This window comes from Aethalodelphis obliquidens, unplaced genomic scaffold, assembly GCF_003676395.1.
Source record: "Aethalodelphis obliquidens isolate GAN/ISIS:26980383/991018 unplaced genomic scaffold, ASM367639v1 scaffold90, whole genome shotgun sequence".
NCBI classification, from domain to species: Eukaryota; Metazoa; Chordata; class Mammalia; order Artiodactyla; family Delphinidae; genus Aethalodelphis; species Aethalodelphis obliquidens.
In genome coordinates, this window is record NW_020838034.1 from 704,648 (window position 1) to 720,279 (window position 15,632).

Here is a 15,632-nt window from a genome sequence, read left to right on the forward strand (position 1 = left end):
AGCGCGACACCTGGCGGCTGGGAGGGCCCCTTGCACCCAGGCGGCTTCTCACCAACCAACAATTGCCGCAGGACACTGACCCCTGAAGTCTGGGGCGCGCTCCCGTCCCACCCTCGGTCCTACTCAGACGTGGCTTTCCTGCCTGGGTGAAGGCCCTGAAAGCCTAGTTTGCGGAGACCCAGGTGGCTGCCCCTACTTCCAGGTTTAGGGCACACCGCATTCCCTTCCAGCCTAAGCCAGAAGCTCCGAGTTCTCTTTTCTGAAAATGACAAGTTTTGGAAAGAGGAAGAAAGGCCAGGACTGTAGGGTGTGGGAGAGCAGAAGAGGTGGGGGTAATGGAGAAAGGGCACTACTCTTCTGTGCTGCATGGGGGGAGAGAATAGAGGGCAGAAGCTCAGTTGGTCAGAGGGCTAGCAACCCAAGCCAGAGAGAGGAAACCTCTTCAGAACAGGTTAGCACTCAAGCATCTGAATGAATGAGTGGAGAAGAGTGGGGAGGGTGAAGTGAATTCATGCATTGTGAGGGGGCAGGAATGAGACCTAGGAGCATGGGGTCAGAGGCTGGCCAGGTATCACTGCTAACTTCCAGGTCCTCTGGGCTTAAAGGGCCATAAAGAAGAGGGAGCCAACCTGAGACCTACCTGGCGTCAGTAGTTTTTAAATCCTCTCTCCTTAGGAGCCTTAGCACTGAGGCCAGCTACCCGGGAAAACTGGGATCATTCTACCAGAAAAATCCAGAGCCGAGAGCTCAGCCAGCAGTCACCTCTTCATCTCCTGACTCACTGCCAGGCCCTCAGGGTTGAGAAAGAGCAGTAACTTGTCCGGCCAGTCACAGCCCCTGTCCCCTGATGCTGCAGCAAGGCCCTGGACAGATGAGAGGGCCCGTGCCCCAAGAACTCCCTCGATCCCGACCTGCATCCCAAACAGCAGCCAACGACACCAAGGGTTTGATATGATTTTTTTATTAACATAATATATTTAATAAAAAATAATATCCACTCTGGCTCTCTCCTCCATTGCAAGGGGAAGAGTGGTGAGGAGGGGCTGGCACTGCCCACCCCTAGGCATCCGGACAAGCCCTGCCTCCAGGGCTCCCCTCTACCCCCTGCTTTCCAACAGGCTCTGACCTCCAGACAGACGGTTCAAAGTTACAAGTGCTTTAGGCCCTCCCTTGAGCTCCCCCAAGCCCCATCCCTTGTGCAGAATTCAGGGGCCACCTGGACAAACCCCTTGCCTTTTCTCATTCTTGGGATCCTCCGTTCATGTTAGAAAGAGGATCTGGGGGCAGAGAGTGAAGTCTCTACTGGCCAGGGGGAAGGGAGGAAAGGGACAGTGATGGGGGACAGGGCCAAGAAGAGGGATGTCGATGAGGTGCCCTCACTGCAGCCGGTCACTGCGGAACGAGTCCTCCACAGCAGGGTCAGGCAGCAGGGCACAGGGGTCGCTCAGCATGTTGAGCCCCTCCAGGCCCAGAGGCTCCATGCGCAGCTCCTCCTCCAGCCCCAGCCCCAGCTCCAGCCCAGCTGCTGACACCTCAAAACCGGGCACTCCAGCCAGGGCCGCTGAAATCTCCTTAGAGAAACCGGGGGAAGGGTCTCCTGTGTGGGCAGAAGAGAAGAGTGAGGACCCCATGTCTTGCGAACTCTCCCAAGACCCCCTCAGTCTCCTGCTGTGCCACCAAATGTATCACGCCCTCCTTCCATCCCCCATCACCACCCACACCTCTTACCTGTGAGGATGATGTTAGGCCCTGAGCCATGGCGGGAACAGTGGGTTAAGTTCTGGTGGTTGAGGGCATGGGGGTCCTGGGGGCCACTCACTGGCCCCTCACCGCCTAAAAATCCAGGCCCTTCGGAAAAGCCAGGGGGATCCAGCGCCAGGCTGGTTGATGGGTTCTCCATGCTGAACTGCTCCAGCTATGGACACACAGACAGGCCTTGAGAAAGTAGGCTTCAGAACAGGGTGGTCCTGCCTGCCTTTGCCTAGCTCTGCTAACACATCCTCTTTGCCCAGTAATATTCATACACCTCCCCCTACCCCACCCCGCTTCCCACCTCCACCATGGGAACAAAAGCAGAGACGGCAGGAGATGGCCACAAGCACAGCGACAGAAGTGAGCACGGGGCCCAAAGTAGGTGTGGGCACCGTACCTACTGGGACAGAGCATGCGCGTGCCAGGAAGACAACGGGTCAAAGCAGTAGTCATCAAAGAGCAAGCTGCACGGAGGTAGCTGGGGGAGAGGGGCAGGAGTCGGGGTCAAATGCAGGAAGAGAGGAGCCCCAAGTTGGCGGTACTGTGTTACCTGGGGGCAGGTAAGAAGGCTCTCCCCCACCTAGATCTCCCAGTTCAAAATGCCCCCCTCGATACCACTCAGGCTCTTTTGGCCCACTCCCAGCCCCTCCCCTGCTTCTGAGCTAGGGACCCGGGTACTCACGTTCCCCAGGCTGAAGTCACTCATCGGCCGGTGGTAAGACTGTTGCCCATGCCCACTGGGGCTGGGTGGGTACAGTGTCCCATAGTGCAGCTGCCTGCCTGGGGGCTGCCCACCGGAGGGCTGCACTGAGCAGGCCTGAGAGGGCAGCCCTGGCTGCTGCAGAGGCTTTGGGGTGGGTGGCTGGGTGGGCAGAACCAAACTTGGGGGACTGTACGGGTATGGAGGCAGCCGCTGGTCACTGGGCAGCTTACTGGTGTCCAGGGCGACGCCCTGAAGAAAAGCAAGGAGAAAGGGGGAAGCTTACCCCTCAATGTGCCCCCTGAGAGGAGCTCTTTGTCAGGGCTTCCCACCCTTTTAAGCTGCGACCATTGTCAACACAAACCCAAAAGCGTTCCATTGGGCATCGCTGGGGTCCAACTACTCTCAAAAATGCGTCTCAGGATGAAAGTGACTGAGAGAGGTTAACACAAGGATAATTTTGAATCCACTCCAGGAGTCAACTATTCCTAAACCTTGGTACTTTAACTACTGTTAGTAATCAACTACTTGTGACACACCTCACAAGGGAATGATCACACAACAGTGACCTTGAGAATGGCTGTTCTAAAGCCTTGAAAAGGCCAGAGGGACTGTGAGAGGAAGGAGGGAGGAAGGAGGGAAGCTAGGCTTTTAGTCCAAGTTCCCAGAGAGCAGAGCCCTTGCTGGCCTGACCTCAGTCTTTCCTACAGAAAAGGGGACCTGCATAAAGATGGAACATAGAACACACATTCCAGGGAAGAACAACAGAGAAAGAAAGGGAAAGTAGGGGAGAGGAGAGGGGAAGAAGAGCGTTAGGGTGAAAGAAGGGGAGCAGAGAGAACAGAAAAGGGGAGAAGTATGGGGAGGGAGGGAAGAGCTAAGAATGTTGACACTGAGGAAAAAACCCTAAACCAAGAATTTTTAGTAATGGTCCCAACTCTTCCCTAACATGCTGTGTAAACTTGGACAAGTCACTTCCCTTCTGGGCCCCAGCCTCCTCATCTGTAAGATGAAGGGACTGGGCTCCATCCTCTGACAGTCTCTGACTCTATGAAATCTATGAAAGAAGGAGAGGAGATGGGAGAGCGGATGGGACAGGATGGAGGCAGGAGAAAAAAGACAGACAAGGAAAGAAGGATCGGAACAAAAAAGAGAGAAAAGGGAAAGGACAAGCTATCATTTGTCGAGCATGCACCCGGGCTAGGCATGGTGCTGCGTACTTTCCGTATGTGATTTCCTTTGATTCTTACATTGCTGTCCTGGTTTTACAGACGAGGGTGCTGAGGCTCAAAGAAGTTAAATAACTGTCCAAGGAGACTGCTAGTAAGAGGTGGGGCCAGGATTTGAAATCAGAAAACTTAACCCCAGGGTTTGTATTCTTAAGCCAAGAGGAGACAAGGTGGCTAAGAGTGGGGCAGGCAGAGGACGGAGGAATGCAAGGGGATGGATGACAGCAGGAGTACAGGAGTTAAGAAGAGGTATTTGAGGAAAGCAGGGTGGGAGGGAGAGAACTTGGCAGGAGAAGGAAGGGAAGGGAGACAGACATGTAGGGAAGGCAGCCATGCATACCTGAGTGATGGAAGACAAGGTGGGTGACATTGTTGGCGAAAACTGTTTGGGCAGTTGCTGTTGGGACCTTCTGGCGTCGGCTGGGCCCGCGGGCAAACTCAGGGGACTGAGGGGCACACGGCGGTGGCGGGGAGAGGCCCCAGGGGTAGAAGCTGGGTAAGGGGGGGCACCCAGCACCGGAGATGAAGCGGAAGAGGAGGAAGAGGAGGAGGAGAGGGCCGGGGCGCTGAGTGAGGGGTGACCCAGGGAGGTGGTGGACAGTGCATGGCGGGCCAAGGAGGAGGCAGGCAGTGAGGGGTGACTGTGGGAGCCCTGGAGCTGGGGCTGAGGACTGCTCAGGGAAGCCTGGAGGTTGGGATTGCTTAGGGAAGACTGCAAGGATGGGTGGCTGAGAGGTGAATGAAGTCCTGTAGGCACAGACAAAAAACCAGAGATGCCAACATTACTGATGGGAACTGGGCCCCTTTCTGCCCAGAATGGGTAGCAGTGGCCAGACTATGGAAGTGGCAACACAATGTCCTCCCTACTCTGTCCCTGACAGTCAGGATGGCATTGCCCGCTTGGGGGTTGCTCTCCATCTTCTTTCTAGGAAAAGCCACACCTACCAGTTCTCACTGGCAGAAAACTGCTGTGAGGGAATCCTGGGGTACACAGGTGAAGGGCTGGTGTGGGCAGTCACAGGAGAATCCCAAGGTGCTCGAGCCTCCCACCCCTTCGTCCCTCCAGCTAGACAGCACCCCAGGGACACACAGCCAAGACAGCCACTCACCTGGTGCATCATAGCCTGGGCCCAGGCCCAGGCCCCCGCTGATGCCCAGGTGGGTCATGGTGTGGGTCAAATTGGAGGTACTGTTGCCCCCACTCAGGCTGGGGTAGACTGTCTCCTCTGGGTCCAGGGGGGTGGGCAGCGGTGGGGGAAAGTGCAGGTTGGTGAGGTCAGGTAGGGAGCCTCCCGTGTTCATGGCAGGTGGGAGGACAGGCACAGTGGCAGGCTGGTCAGGAGATGGAAAGATGCTGGGGAAGGAGAGGAAAAGATGTAAATGGGGATGGGGGGCAGTGGTCAGGGAAGGGCAGAGATCAGCCCTCCACATTTCCCTTTGCTTCCCTCCTCCACCCGCTCAGCTGACCTCCGAGAGATACGTACTTAATTCCAGGGACTTCACAGGACCGAGGTCGGGAGGAGGATGAGGACAGCTGAGGAAAGAAGGAAGAAGGTGGCAAATGAGGACAGAGCTCAGTGGAGGACCCTGAAGACCCGTCCCATGGAAAGAAGAGGGACAGTGGGCCACGCCTACCTTCTTAGCATCCCATGGTTTCAGCAAATGCTTGTCATCTGGCAAGTTCTCCTCAATAGCAGGGACTTGAAAGAGAAAGACTGGTGATGAGAGGGTTGAAGAAGAAGGCAGGACAGGAAGCAGACGCAAGTGGAAGGGCTCCCACCCCCTGGCCCTGAACAAAGCTCCCAACACCAGCCCAGAGATTCTCTGGCATTCAGTACCCGCACATATCAAATGCAGTGAGGAACACATACCTTTGGAGTCCATTTCGCCATCCAGAAAACCTGCAAAGGATACGGCGGAGCTGGCTGCAGTGCCCACTTGCCTACCTGCTTTAAACAAAAGCTCCACGGCTACTCCCTCCCCTGGGACATGGCCACTTACCTCCCCGGCGGCTGGGCAGGACGCTGGGGGGTGCAGGGCCTGGATAAGTGTCCTGAGGGCTGGGGTTCATCACACTTGTGTGAAGGGCAGAGTCAGAGCTTGTCCTGTGGGGGGAAAAGAGATGAGCTGCCACCTGTGACAGTCTTCCTGGTCCTCATGCCCTGCTCAGTAGGGGAAAACACTAGCTGGGCTGGGACAGGGTGGGGTGAGAGAGCAGGGCCCCAGAAACTACAGATAAGAAGAGATGTGGCCTAAAGAAGGCAAGGGCCATCACCTGTTAAGTGCAGATGGTAGTCGAAACAACTGCCCCTTCTCTGCAGGGAAATTGCCCCAGGGCATTGTCCTGGGATGGAAAAACAAAGTGATGAGGAGGAAGGCTAGCAATGGACCAGAGGGCAGGCATGGGGGTTGGAAAGTAGTGTGGGGCAGCCAAGAGGGCTGGGCACCCAGGATCATCATGCCTCTTTCTTTCTGGTTCTGCTGATATCTGTGATCCGTGAACCCTCTCCCCAAACAACCTAGGAGATCTGGAAATAACTCCTCTCTGCCAGGACAAGCTGAATAGGAATCCTGGAGCCCAGCCACTGTGCTGGGTGTAAGTCTTAGGGATGAGATGGACAGGGGAAGGGTTCAGAAATCTGAATGCCAGAACACTGCACCTGGCACCCACTCTTGACAGGAGGCAGCCATTTTCACCTGCCACCCTACCATTCTCCCCTCCCCCCCACACACACCCCAGCTGCCATTAGTCCTGCTCTGGCTGGACTGGGAGGCTTGGCCACACGTGTCAACATGGCCAAGACTGGACTCTGACCCACCTACTCCACCTACCCCCACTCCTCCCAGCCCTGCCATTACGGGAGGAGGTACTGCTGAAAGCCTGGCCCAGCGGGCCCAAACCCAAGCCCAGCTCCCGCCAGAGACAAGTCAGAGAGTGGGCAGGAGATCTTGCCCGCCCTGGACACTGACCTCCGCCAGCTGGACTCCGGGGGAGGAGATAAGTAGGCAGGACTATAGGGAGAGCTGTCAATGTGAAGAGCACCAGTTAAGGGAAAAAGTGAGGAGGGGGTGGACGGGAGAGAGACCAGATGAGAGAAAAATAACAGAAGGCAGCAGACGAGTTGTTTCAGGAAACAAACACCTTTCTCCTCCTCTACAAGGGGCAACAATAGGGGCAAAGAATGGAAGAGAAAAAGGAGCTGGAAAATATAGGTGAATATCTAGGCAGGGTTTGGGGGAGACAGGTCTGTGGAGGTCTCTGAGACTGAAAGCTATGAACAGAAATGTGAGCAGGAGGGAAGCAAAATCCCTGTAGCATGAGACATATCACGGAGCCCTGCCTCTAGCAGCCAAGAGCAAGCTGAAGTGAGGACGGTCAGAGATGGAGGACACAGTCTCAGGAGGCGCAGCTCCCTGTCACAGCAGCCAGTGCTGAAACACGCACCAAAAGTCACTTTTCAGGGAACCTGGGTAAAGGAGAGCTCCCGCAGGATGGCACTGGACAACACTTCAGGTCCCTTTTCCTACCATGAGTTCCTGAGGAACCCCACCCCATTGCCCTCCAGACTCCGCAGCCCCTCAGTGAAGGATATGTGGCGGGGGTAGCGGCGAAGTGGGGACACCATTCTTCGGGGATCTCGCTGCACCCGTTCCACCAGCCCGTGGTGCCGAGTGCTCCGGGATGAATCCAAAGGGGAGTGGAGGGGGCTCTGCCAAAAGAGACAGGCAAGTCAACAGAGGGAGGTGCGTGAGAGCCTGCGCTCCCCCAGCTGGTGTCCACTCACCTGGAACTCAGCCAGGCCACAGCCAATCTGGTTCACGTTGGGCAGAGAGCCACCATAATGGGAGCTCCTTGTGTATGCCAGTCGCAGTTTTTGGGCCTGTAACTGAGACATGGAGGACAAATGGGAATGTCAGGGAGGGTCCTGAGCACTGTTCCTGTGGCCATCCTTGCCATCCCTGTCTCCAGGACATGCTACTATTGCTGCTGCTTTTAAGAGATCTGCCAGAAGAAAAGCCAGTACTGGGGAGAAGGTCCACTGAGACCTGGTGCAAACAATCTGCCCTAGCTCTTCCTCAGGCTGCCCCCATCAATGCTATCACTAATGCCTGGCATCACCCTGCCAGGTGGAGCCTGATACTCTGCTCAGGGCCTGTCCTAGTCGGCATCAGTCTAAACAGAGTCCCTGAGGGGTTGCCAGGAGCCCCTAGGCTAGTCACATGGGTTAACTCCTGGGGAAGGGTGCCTATTAGGCACCTCTGCTTTCCCTTCCAGATGTGTCCAGGACTAACTGGAAGACAAGGGAAGGGCCACAGGTGGATGCCATAGAGCCATAGCTGCCAGCCTCTTTCCTCCCCACTCTGGAGGGCAGGCACAAGCTCCTGGGCTCTGCCATTTGCCCAGCCTCAGGAAGGCTACACAGAGCCTGTACCTCCCAAACTAGAACAACTAAGGAATGATGGCTCTTCGAACTGGAAAAACAGTGCCAAAACAAAGAAGCATTCTTCTACATAGTCCTAAAGCCCCTGAATTGGTAGGGGAGCCTGGAGAATGGGGGTGAGAAAAGCAGTAGCCCACTCCAGCCTGGCCCAGAGCTGTCTCCTTGGCCTCATCCTCACTTTGGGGAGATACGTCTGGCACCGGAGTAAGACACCACAACCCTCAGCCTGGCATGGTTTTAGTCTGCCTAAAGGTCTCATGTCCCTCTGTGAGAGGTGAGCACCTACTTCTAAGACTCAGCTACTGCCACCCCAGCCAAATGAGACCCAGGGCAGCTGATGAGTGGTTAAGATTCTAAGAGCTTCCAGGGGTCACACCGTTGTGCATAGGGCAACAACAGAATTGACTTTCTGTTCCAAGAGGTCAGTCCAGTGAGTTTAGCAGGCACTATGCTGACCTTTGGGCCACTTCAAGACTGCTACTAATATACATGATAACCCCAGTTTCCAGGAGTATAGGCCCCAAAGGCCACATCTGCCTCAAATGAGACTTCCCAGCTGGCCAGATAACAGGCTGAGCTCCAGGTCTCTAATCCCTAGCTTTAGACTCTTGGGTCCCCAGGCCCTGGACATGTATGCCCACTAGATTTTTTTATGTGCAGAAGAAAAGTTACCCAACAGGGGCAAGGTGAGTGGAGGGGACCTTTTGACAGACCAAGGCACCACAAAGAAAGAAGGCCCAGTTTTGAGCTTTTGTTTGTACCTATAAGCCCTAAGATCCCACCATTCCTCCGTTGTCAGATGGAGGTCAGCCTCTGGCCCACCTTCCTGCCTCTGCCCCCACTTTGATCAAAAGCTCCTAAAGGGGGGACAGTCCACAGTTAGATCATGGTCCTCACGGCAGTTAGAGGGGGTTATGCACACACACACACACACACACACACACACACACACACACACACACACACGATTTGCTTCCCCACCTAACTTTCTCTGTTCTGACTCCCAAAAACTAGGACACATGGTCTCTAGAGACTTAAAAGAGTAAAAAACACAAAAAAGACTAACAGAGTCAAGGGAGACACACACAAAAATACAACCAGAGTTACAGTCATAGGCAGGTTCAATCAAAGGCAGTCAGACGAGCAGAAAGAACTTTGAAATGTGGTATTTATGTTCGGCCATCCATCACCCCTTAAATTCCTTCTAGCTCCCTGCCATAAGGAATCACTGCAATATCCTCACCTGCTGTTTTGAGAATAATGTGTCCCTAAATTAGGACTGCATACCAGCTGGGCAAACTCCCACCCCTCTCTCTCTCTGACATCCAGCCCTGGGAAGCAAGAAACCAAGATCAGGGGGCTTCAGAAGCAACGCCGCCAGGATTCCTTCTTTCTGGAACTTCCCAGGAATGAATATTCCCTACACACAGAAGACCCTCCAAGGCACCCCATAACTGACCCACAAAACAGTCATCTCTCTAGAAAGTTCAGCTAACCATCAGGTTCCACATAACCTATAGCCAACTGGTTACCCTCTTTCAAGATCCAAAGCCCTATCTCTCCTCCAAGGCGGCCAGGGCAAAATACCACCAGTCTGTGAGCAATGGACCTCACCTTCATTCACGTCAGGAAACCACAAGAAGTATTTGAAAAAGGAAGCAACGGGACGGGACGCAGGAGGGGACTTCCTGGCCCACTATACCCAGCGCTGCCGTTCAAACCACTCAAGGGCCCCTTTCCCGGAGGTACTAACTGCCAAGAGTAGCACAACAGGGCAGAGGGACCAGATAAGAGGAGATCACCAACTGAGAAGAGCCAGACTAGGGCAAGCAGGCCATCCCCCAACCCCATAACCCAACATAGAAGATGCTTCAGCAGAGTCCCTGAGAGAACTCAATCAGAGATGCACAAGGGCCACCCACCTCCTACCTCCGCCGGGCTTCGGGGACCATCTCCTCTCTCTGTCCACTCCTGCCTCACTTTCTCAGTTCCCATTCGTTCCCAAACCCTCCAGCCTATCTGGAGTTTCGACCTCCTCCCGCAAAACCCGTCTTCCTGCCCCCCGGCCCTCCACCCGTGCCTCCCAGACGGAGGCGCCCGCTACCCCGGCCGCGTTCCGCCTCTTTCGCTGCGGCTCCCGCCCCCGCCCCGCCTCTCGGCTCCCCGTTCGAGAAGTGCTCTGCTCCGCTCCCGCTTGCCGGCGCGGCCCCTCACCCGGGTGGAGCCGATGTCCATCATCACCTCCTCGAAGGCCGCCGTCTCCTCGGCCTGACGCTGCTTCTGCAGCGCGATCTTCTCACTAAACTTGCGCGGATTGGAAGCTGAGGCCGTGGCCGAGCCGGGCCCGTTCGCCCCCGACGTCGCCATCTTCCTCCCCCGTCCCTCCCCGCCACCCTCCCAATACAAGCCACGGCCTGCGCCGCGGGCCCCGGCCCGGCTCTTCCAGCCGTAGCCGCCGCCGCCGCCGCCGCCGCCTCAGCAAGCACCGCGAACCCGGCCCCAGCCTAGCCCTGACCTGCTGCGCGCGGGGACCGCCGGGAATTATAGTTTGTTTATGTGACTCCTTCGCAGCCGCAGTCACGCAATACGGGAGAGGAAACGGACACCATTTCCCAGCTGCCCTGTTGACTCCGGGAACTGGGGACTTTGCTCCTCCCTCTCGGCTCCTCCCTGCGCGGGGCAAACTGGGAAGAGTAGTTCTGCATTGGTCCCGAGCCTACAAACGCGAAGGGGCGAGGGATTAAAGAGAGGAAAGGAAAAGGGAGGAAAGGGAAGGGGTGGAGACAGGGAAGGGGTGGAGACAGGGAAGGAAGCAGGAAGAGACAAGAGGAAAAATTTGGTCATCTTCAGGGAAGGGAACTAGAGGGGCCTGAATGTAAACAGTGAGATCAGGGATATTCAAACAGCCCTAAACATCTGGGAGTCAGGCCCTCTCAGACCTGCCATGTGCCCACCCCTTTCCCAAGACAAATGAATCAGATACCGTACAGATGTGTAGAAACTTGTTTTATTTGGGTAACATGTCCCAAAACAGGTCAGTTAGTAAAATAGATTCTAGAATATATGGCCCTATGCACAGCCCTCCCGCCCCAAAAAATAACCCTGGGGGCGAGCCTTCCCCTTCCCCCTTGGGATCCTCTGGTATAAAAAAGTTTTGGCATCTCAGTGTTTATCATCTAGGCACGGGGCACCATGTCCATTTTCAGTATTCCTAGGGTACAGCAGTAGTGGGGGACGGTAGCTCTGCCAACCTGCCCCCCACCCCACCTCAGCAAACATTTCTGTCCCACCCCACAATCTGGGACCAAAACAAAGAGCAAGCAGACCCCTTCCACTGAGGTGCTGGGCAGGGCTCAGTGCCATCACTTGTGCTTTGAGAAAGTGGGAGGGGATTTATTTGGCACTTTAAAAATACAGGAGTGACCAGGGCTGGAGAAGCCAGAGAAGGTACCAAAACTGGCAGGAAGATGCCATTTGGCAATAGTCCCCTGGGAGAAGGGAAGAGGAAGATAGATATGAAAGTAGGAGCTAAGAAAAGTTGGAGGGGTCCACTCCAAGTGACAGAGGGCTGAAATGGGCTAGAACCAACAGGACTGCAGACTCTGGGCCTATGCCCTCTCTATACCTCTATCCCACAGCAGCTGGGTACCCACCTCTGGCCTCCCAACTACCAGCTTGTCCCTATGTGTAGTGTCTGATCCCTGATACCAGCACTCAGTGTCTTCCCCAATACTAATGTCCCTTGATCATGTCTCTAGTGACTTGACCATCTTTTGTCCCTTGGGCCTGGGGGCCAGGCTCTTGTCTGCCCACTTCCCTCTCATTGGCCAAATAGTGCCAAAGGCTCCATCCTTACCTCCCAGAGAACTCTTTGGTCCTCAGTACCTCCCTTCCCCACTCCTTCCTATTCCCCACACACTGGGAGAGGGGGAGGAAGGTCAAGGGCACGTGATACCCAACCTCCCATGCGTATCTTGGAGCCCCCTAGACTTGGATAAAGAGCAGGCCAGTGAGCAGGGCAAAGCCTCCTAGGAGCAGAATGACCTTGAGGATTCTCTGCTCAGAAGTGGCCAGCTCCTGGGGCAGGATTTCCAGGAAGGTGATATAGAGAAAGGTGCCAGCCGCCATGCCCTCCAGCACAGACTGAGCCAGCTGGTGCAGTGGCCCTGCTGACTCTGCCAGAGCTGCACCCAGTCCAATGCCCAGGGGTGTCATGCATGAGAAGAGGATCCCACAGCCAGCCACAACCTGTGCTCGCAGGTGGCTCTGCAGCAGCCGCAGGGATAAGCTGACTGCCAGGATACCCTTGTGGAGCAGCAAAGCCAGGCACAACTCCATGGCCCGAGCCCGGTCTCGCTGCAGCCCCACTGCCAGTCCCTCAAACACTGAATGCAGGGCCAGGGAGAAGACCAGTACACAGGCACGTAGGGCTGAGGGGGCTGCTGGGGCTCCACCTGCCTGTGGGACCTCTGGTCTGTCATTCCAGTGCTGCAGCCCACCATTCGCTGTTCCCAGCAAAGCCCTCATGTCCTCTCGAGGCGGTGGCCCCGACTGTTCCTTGTAAGCCATCGTGATCTGCTCCATCACCAGGACCAGGAAGAAGCCCATGGCCAGGATGAACTCTTGTAGGGGGAACTGGAGCTGTGGGCAAAGGGGACAGCGTGGACTTCAGGAGACAGGCCAAGAATGGGGAGGAAGAGTCAGATGCAGAGTTTAGTGGAGTCCCAGTTACACAGACCTGAGTTCCCACACACAGAGCCACTCTCAGTTACACAAAAATATAGTCACTTGGTGCCATAGATACCGTACAGATTATGGTGTCACTCCCAGCGTTACATGTAGATCATGGTTTCTCAACTTTAGTACTATTAACATTTCGGATTGGATAATTCTTTGATGTAAAGGGCTGTCCTGTGCACTGTAGGATGTTTAGCAGCATCCCTAGCCTATACCCATTAGATGCCAGTTAGCAAGCCCTCCTTCCCTGAGTTGGGACAACCAAAAAGTCTCCAGACATTATCGAATGTTTTCTGGGGAGGTGGGGGTGAGGGTGGGAGGATGACAGGGGTGGGCAAAACCACCCCCAGCTGAAAGTCACTGAGGTAGATGGACACAAAGTGTCACATGTAGGCCACACATTGGCCCACTTTCCCAAATGCTCACACACAGAGCCACATACTGTCATGGGGACAATCAGGCTTACACACAGTCACACAGAGACACAAGTCACTCAGTCACAGACGAACAGTTACATTCAGTGTTACTTCCTCACTTCCTCCAACTGTCTCAGTTTTTCCAATAAGACTGTCCTATGCCTTGGACTTAATCTTCCCCACATCCTACTTCCTTGAGTTATGTAGCCTTTTGGTCAGCAACACCGGGTCCCTGGAAATTGCCTCCTACCTGTCCCAGGCCTGTAGGGACCTCTATCTCCAGCCCTTCAGGAAAGGGTGAAGGGTGAAGATGATTCTTGGAGGGCTATTAACTTCCTGGAGGCTGAAACTAGAGAAACCTTACAGATAGGTCACACACCTGGTAATAGGGTTCCTCACACTGTCACAAAGGGCACATAGGGGTCACATAGGGACTGAGAGGGTGAGAACCTATAGAAAGAGTTATGCTCTATGACTAAAAATCACAGCTCATGGGGTCACAAGCCAAGAGCCTTCCATACAGTTGTGGAGTGACACATGGACAGATCCATACAAACCACCGCTCCCAGAGGTATGTGATTGAACACCACATACAAAGGGTCACATGCAGATGACCGGGGCTCACCGTCACATGAAGGGCTGCCAGGGCCTCATCTATGGCAGCCAGGTAGTCAGGCAGCAGGTCCAGGAGACATGTGGCCAGAAAGACACCACCCGCAAAGCAGCTTACCAGACTCAGGGCTTTTTGGCGGGAGGCTGGGCAGGAGTGGAGCACAGAAGGGAATGAGCAAATGAGCCCCACTACCCAACCTAAGCAATAGTCACTCTTGCCGTCCCCTCTTAGGTCACCTTCCTTAGCCCCAGAGCCTTCCCTCCTCCAAGCGTCCATGGCAGCAGGGAAAAGGAGAGGCTTACCTGAGGCTTCAGGGTTAGCGCCGGGCCGGCGCAGCACGCAGATGGGCACCAGACTGCAGATGAGAGTGAGTACCAGCAACAACACCAGGGCCCCCAACTTCACCTCCAGTCCCATGGGCACTGGGGGCTCCGAGGCTGCTGCCTCGGGGCGCCACACCAGGAGCTCTGGCTCTCCCCAGGGCCCCATGGCGGCTGTGGTAGCTCCAATGACTCTCAGACCTAGGAAGACAGGGTGAGTGGGGGAGTGGTCACAAGGGAAATATGGGGCCAAGGAAAGGGGAAGGCTGGTCAGCAGAACGCAACTCCCTCACCCCAGCCACTCTGTGACCTTCCCTATCCCAGTGTGACTCATCCACTCCTGTACTGGGAATATCACTCTTTCCCCTCAGACTTTATCCCTTTCAAGTGACTTTTTCAAGTGACTCATTCAGGGACCTAGCAAGGGGGAAACTGAGGCATGAGGACTGTGTGGATATCTCATTACCCTTTCACGCGGAGCTCCCAGAAAACTAGAGAGCTGGGGTCCTCTAAGCAAAGGAGAGGTCAAGCCTCCTTTCCAGGAAGGAATGGATGAAGCGAAGAGAGTTCAGGGAGAGATGTCATGGGTAGCTTCGTGGACCACCTGAACAGGGAGAGCTGGGGTGCTCTCCCGCTCCCATTTCCACAGCGCCATCCCCCCGAGAGCAGAGAGCGACCGTTTCAGGCCACAGGCTGGGATGTCGGGGCAAACGACCAAAGAGGGGCCCTAGGCGTCTGGGGTCCCGGGACGGGCTGACCCAACAACTGAGGGCGGTGTCTGGAAGTCCGAGCTCCGGGAGGCGGGGTTTGAGGCCGCCAGCGTGCCGGGAAGCTGAAGAAGAACGTGAGAGCCCGGACTCCAGCTCGTAGGCCCCGAGAAGCCTGGGCGGCCGACCCAGATCCCGCTCTCTGGGATCCCGCACTCACCTCTCGAGGGTCTCACTACAAGGCACCCGCTCTGTTCCGGCCTCCAGTCGGGAATTCCCGCCCCCTCCCCATCGTTTACCCCTCCCCCCGCAGCCGCGGCGTACCGACCCCCCCAGTAGCCAATGACAGCGCCCAGAGGGCGGGGCCATACCGGGAGTGACGTGAGCTAGGAGCAATCAGAGACCAGCAGCCAGAGCCCGGCTGAGCCGAAGACAACCGGGGCGGGGCAAGGGAAAGGAATTCGGAGAGCACCTAGGGGCTGAGGGGCCGAGGGGCTGAGGGGCTGAGGGCCTGGGACGCTGTGGTGGAGGTCTGACCAGCGAACGTGGCCGGTCAACGAAGGCTTCCGATCCTTTGAAGATTCTAAAAGAGGAAGCTAGAAACCCCGCGGTCAAGGCTGGTGCGCCATACGCAACCCCCGCATTCCCAAGTCTTCCGCCTCCCACATCTCTGAGGATATCTGCCTGGTCTTGGGCCGAAGTCTTCCTATCTCTCT

General features: G+C 55.7%; 2 protein-coding genes across 5 annotated transcripts; both read right to left on the reverse strand.

Annotated features, from left to right (window-relative positions):
* Positions 1 to 942: 942 nt before the first annotated feature.
* On the reverse strand, positions 943 to 10,662 carry CRTC2 (CREB regulated transcription coactivator 2). Of its 4 annotated transcripts, XM_027094914.1 has the most exons (15): positions 10,338 to 10,446; positions 8,885 to 8,980; positions 7,467 to 7,568; positions 7,275 to 7,391; positions 6,652 to 6,713; positions 5,957 to 6,025; positions 5,683 to 5,786; positions 5,553 to 5,582; positions 5,317 to 5,381; positions 5,166 to 5,215; positions 4,791 to 5,035; positions 4,022 to 4,428; positions 2,435 to 2,704; positions 1,729 to 1,915; positions 964 to 1,597 (listed from the first exon to the last, which is right to left on the reverse strand). In XM_027094914.1, exons 4-15 carry the CDS (start codon positions 7,305 to 7,307, stop codon positions 1,377 to 1,379), a joined length of 1,743 nt encoding a protein of 580 aa, XP_026950715.1. In that variant the 5' UTR covers positions 7,308 to 7,391; positions 7,467 to 7,568; positions 8,885 to 8,980; positions 10,338 to 10,446; the 3' UTR covers positions 964 to 1,376. The 4 variants fall into 4 exon arrangements, with proteins under 4 accessions (XP_026950713.1, XP_026950715.1, XP_026950716.1 ...); XM_027094912.1 differs by lacking the exon at positions 8,885 to 8,980 and having other exon boundaries at positions 943 to 1,597; positions 10,338 to 10,662; XM_027094915.1 differs by lacking the exons at positions 8,885 to 8,980; positions 10,338 to 10,446 and adding an exon at positions 10,046 to 10,197.
* A 450-nt stretch (positions 10,663 to 11,112) lies between these two features.
* Positions 11,113 to 15,418, reverse strand: SLC39A1 (solute carrier family 39 member 1). Its single transcript, XM_027094920.1, has 4 exons — positions 15,137 to 15,418; positions 14,192 to 14,410; positions 13,902 to 14,032; positions 11,113 to 12,764 (listed from the first exon to the last, which is right to left on the reverse strand). The coding sequence occupies exons 2-4, from the start codon at positions 14,376 to 14,378 to the stop codon at positions 12,108 to 12,110; spliced, it is 975 nt and encodes a 324-aa protein (XP_026950721.1). The 5' UTR covers positions 14,379 to 14,410; positions 15,137 to 15,418; the 3' UTR covers positions 11,113 to 12,107.
* Between the last annotated feature and the right edge of the window lie 214 nt (positions 15,419 to 15,632).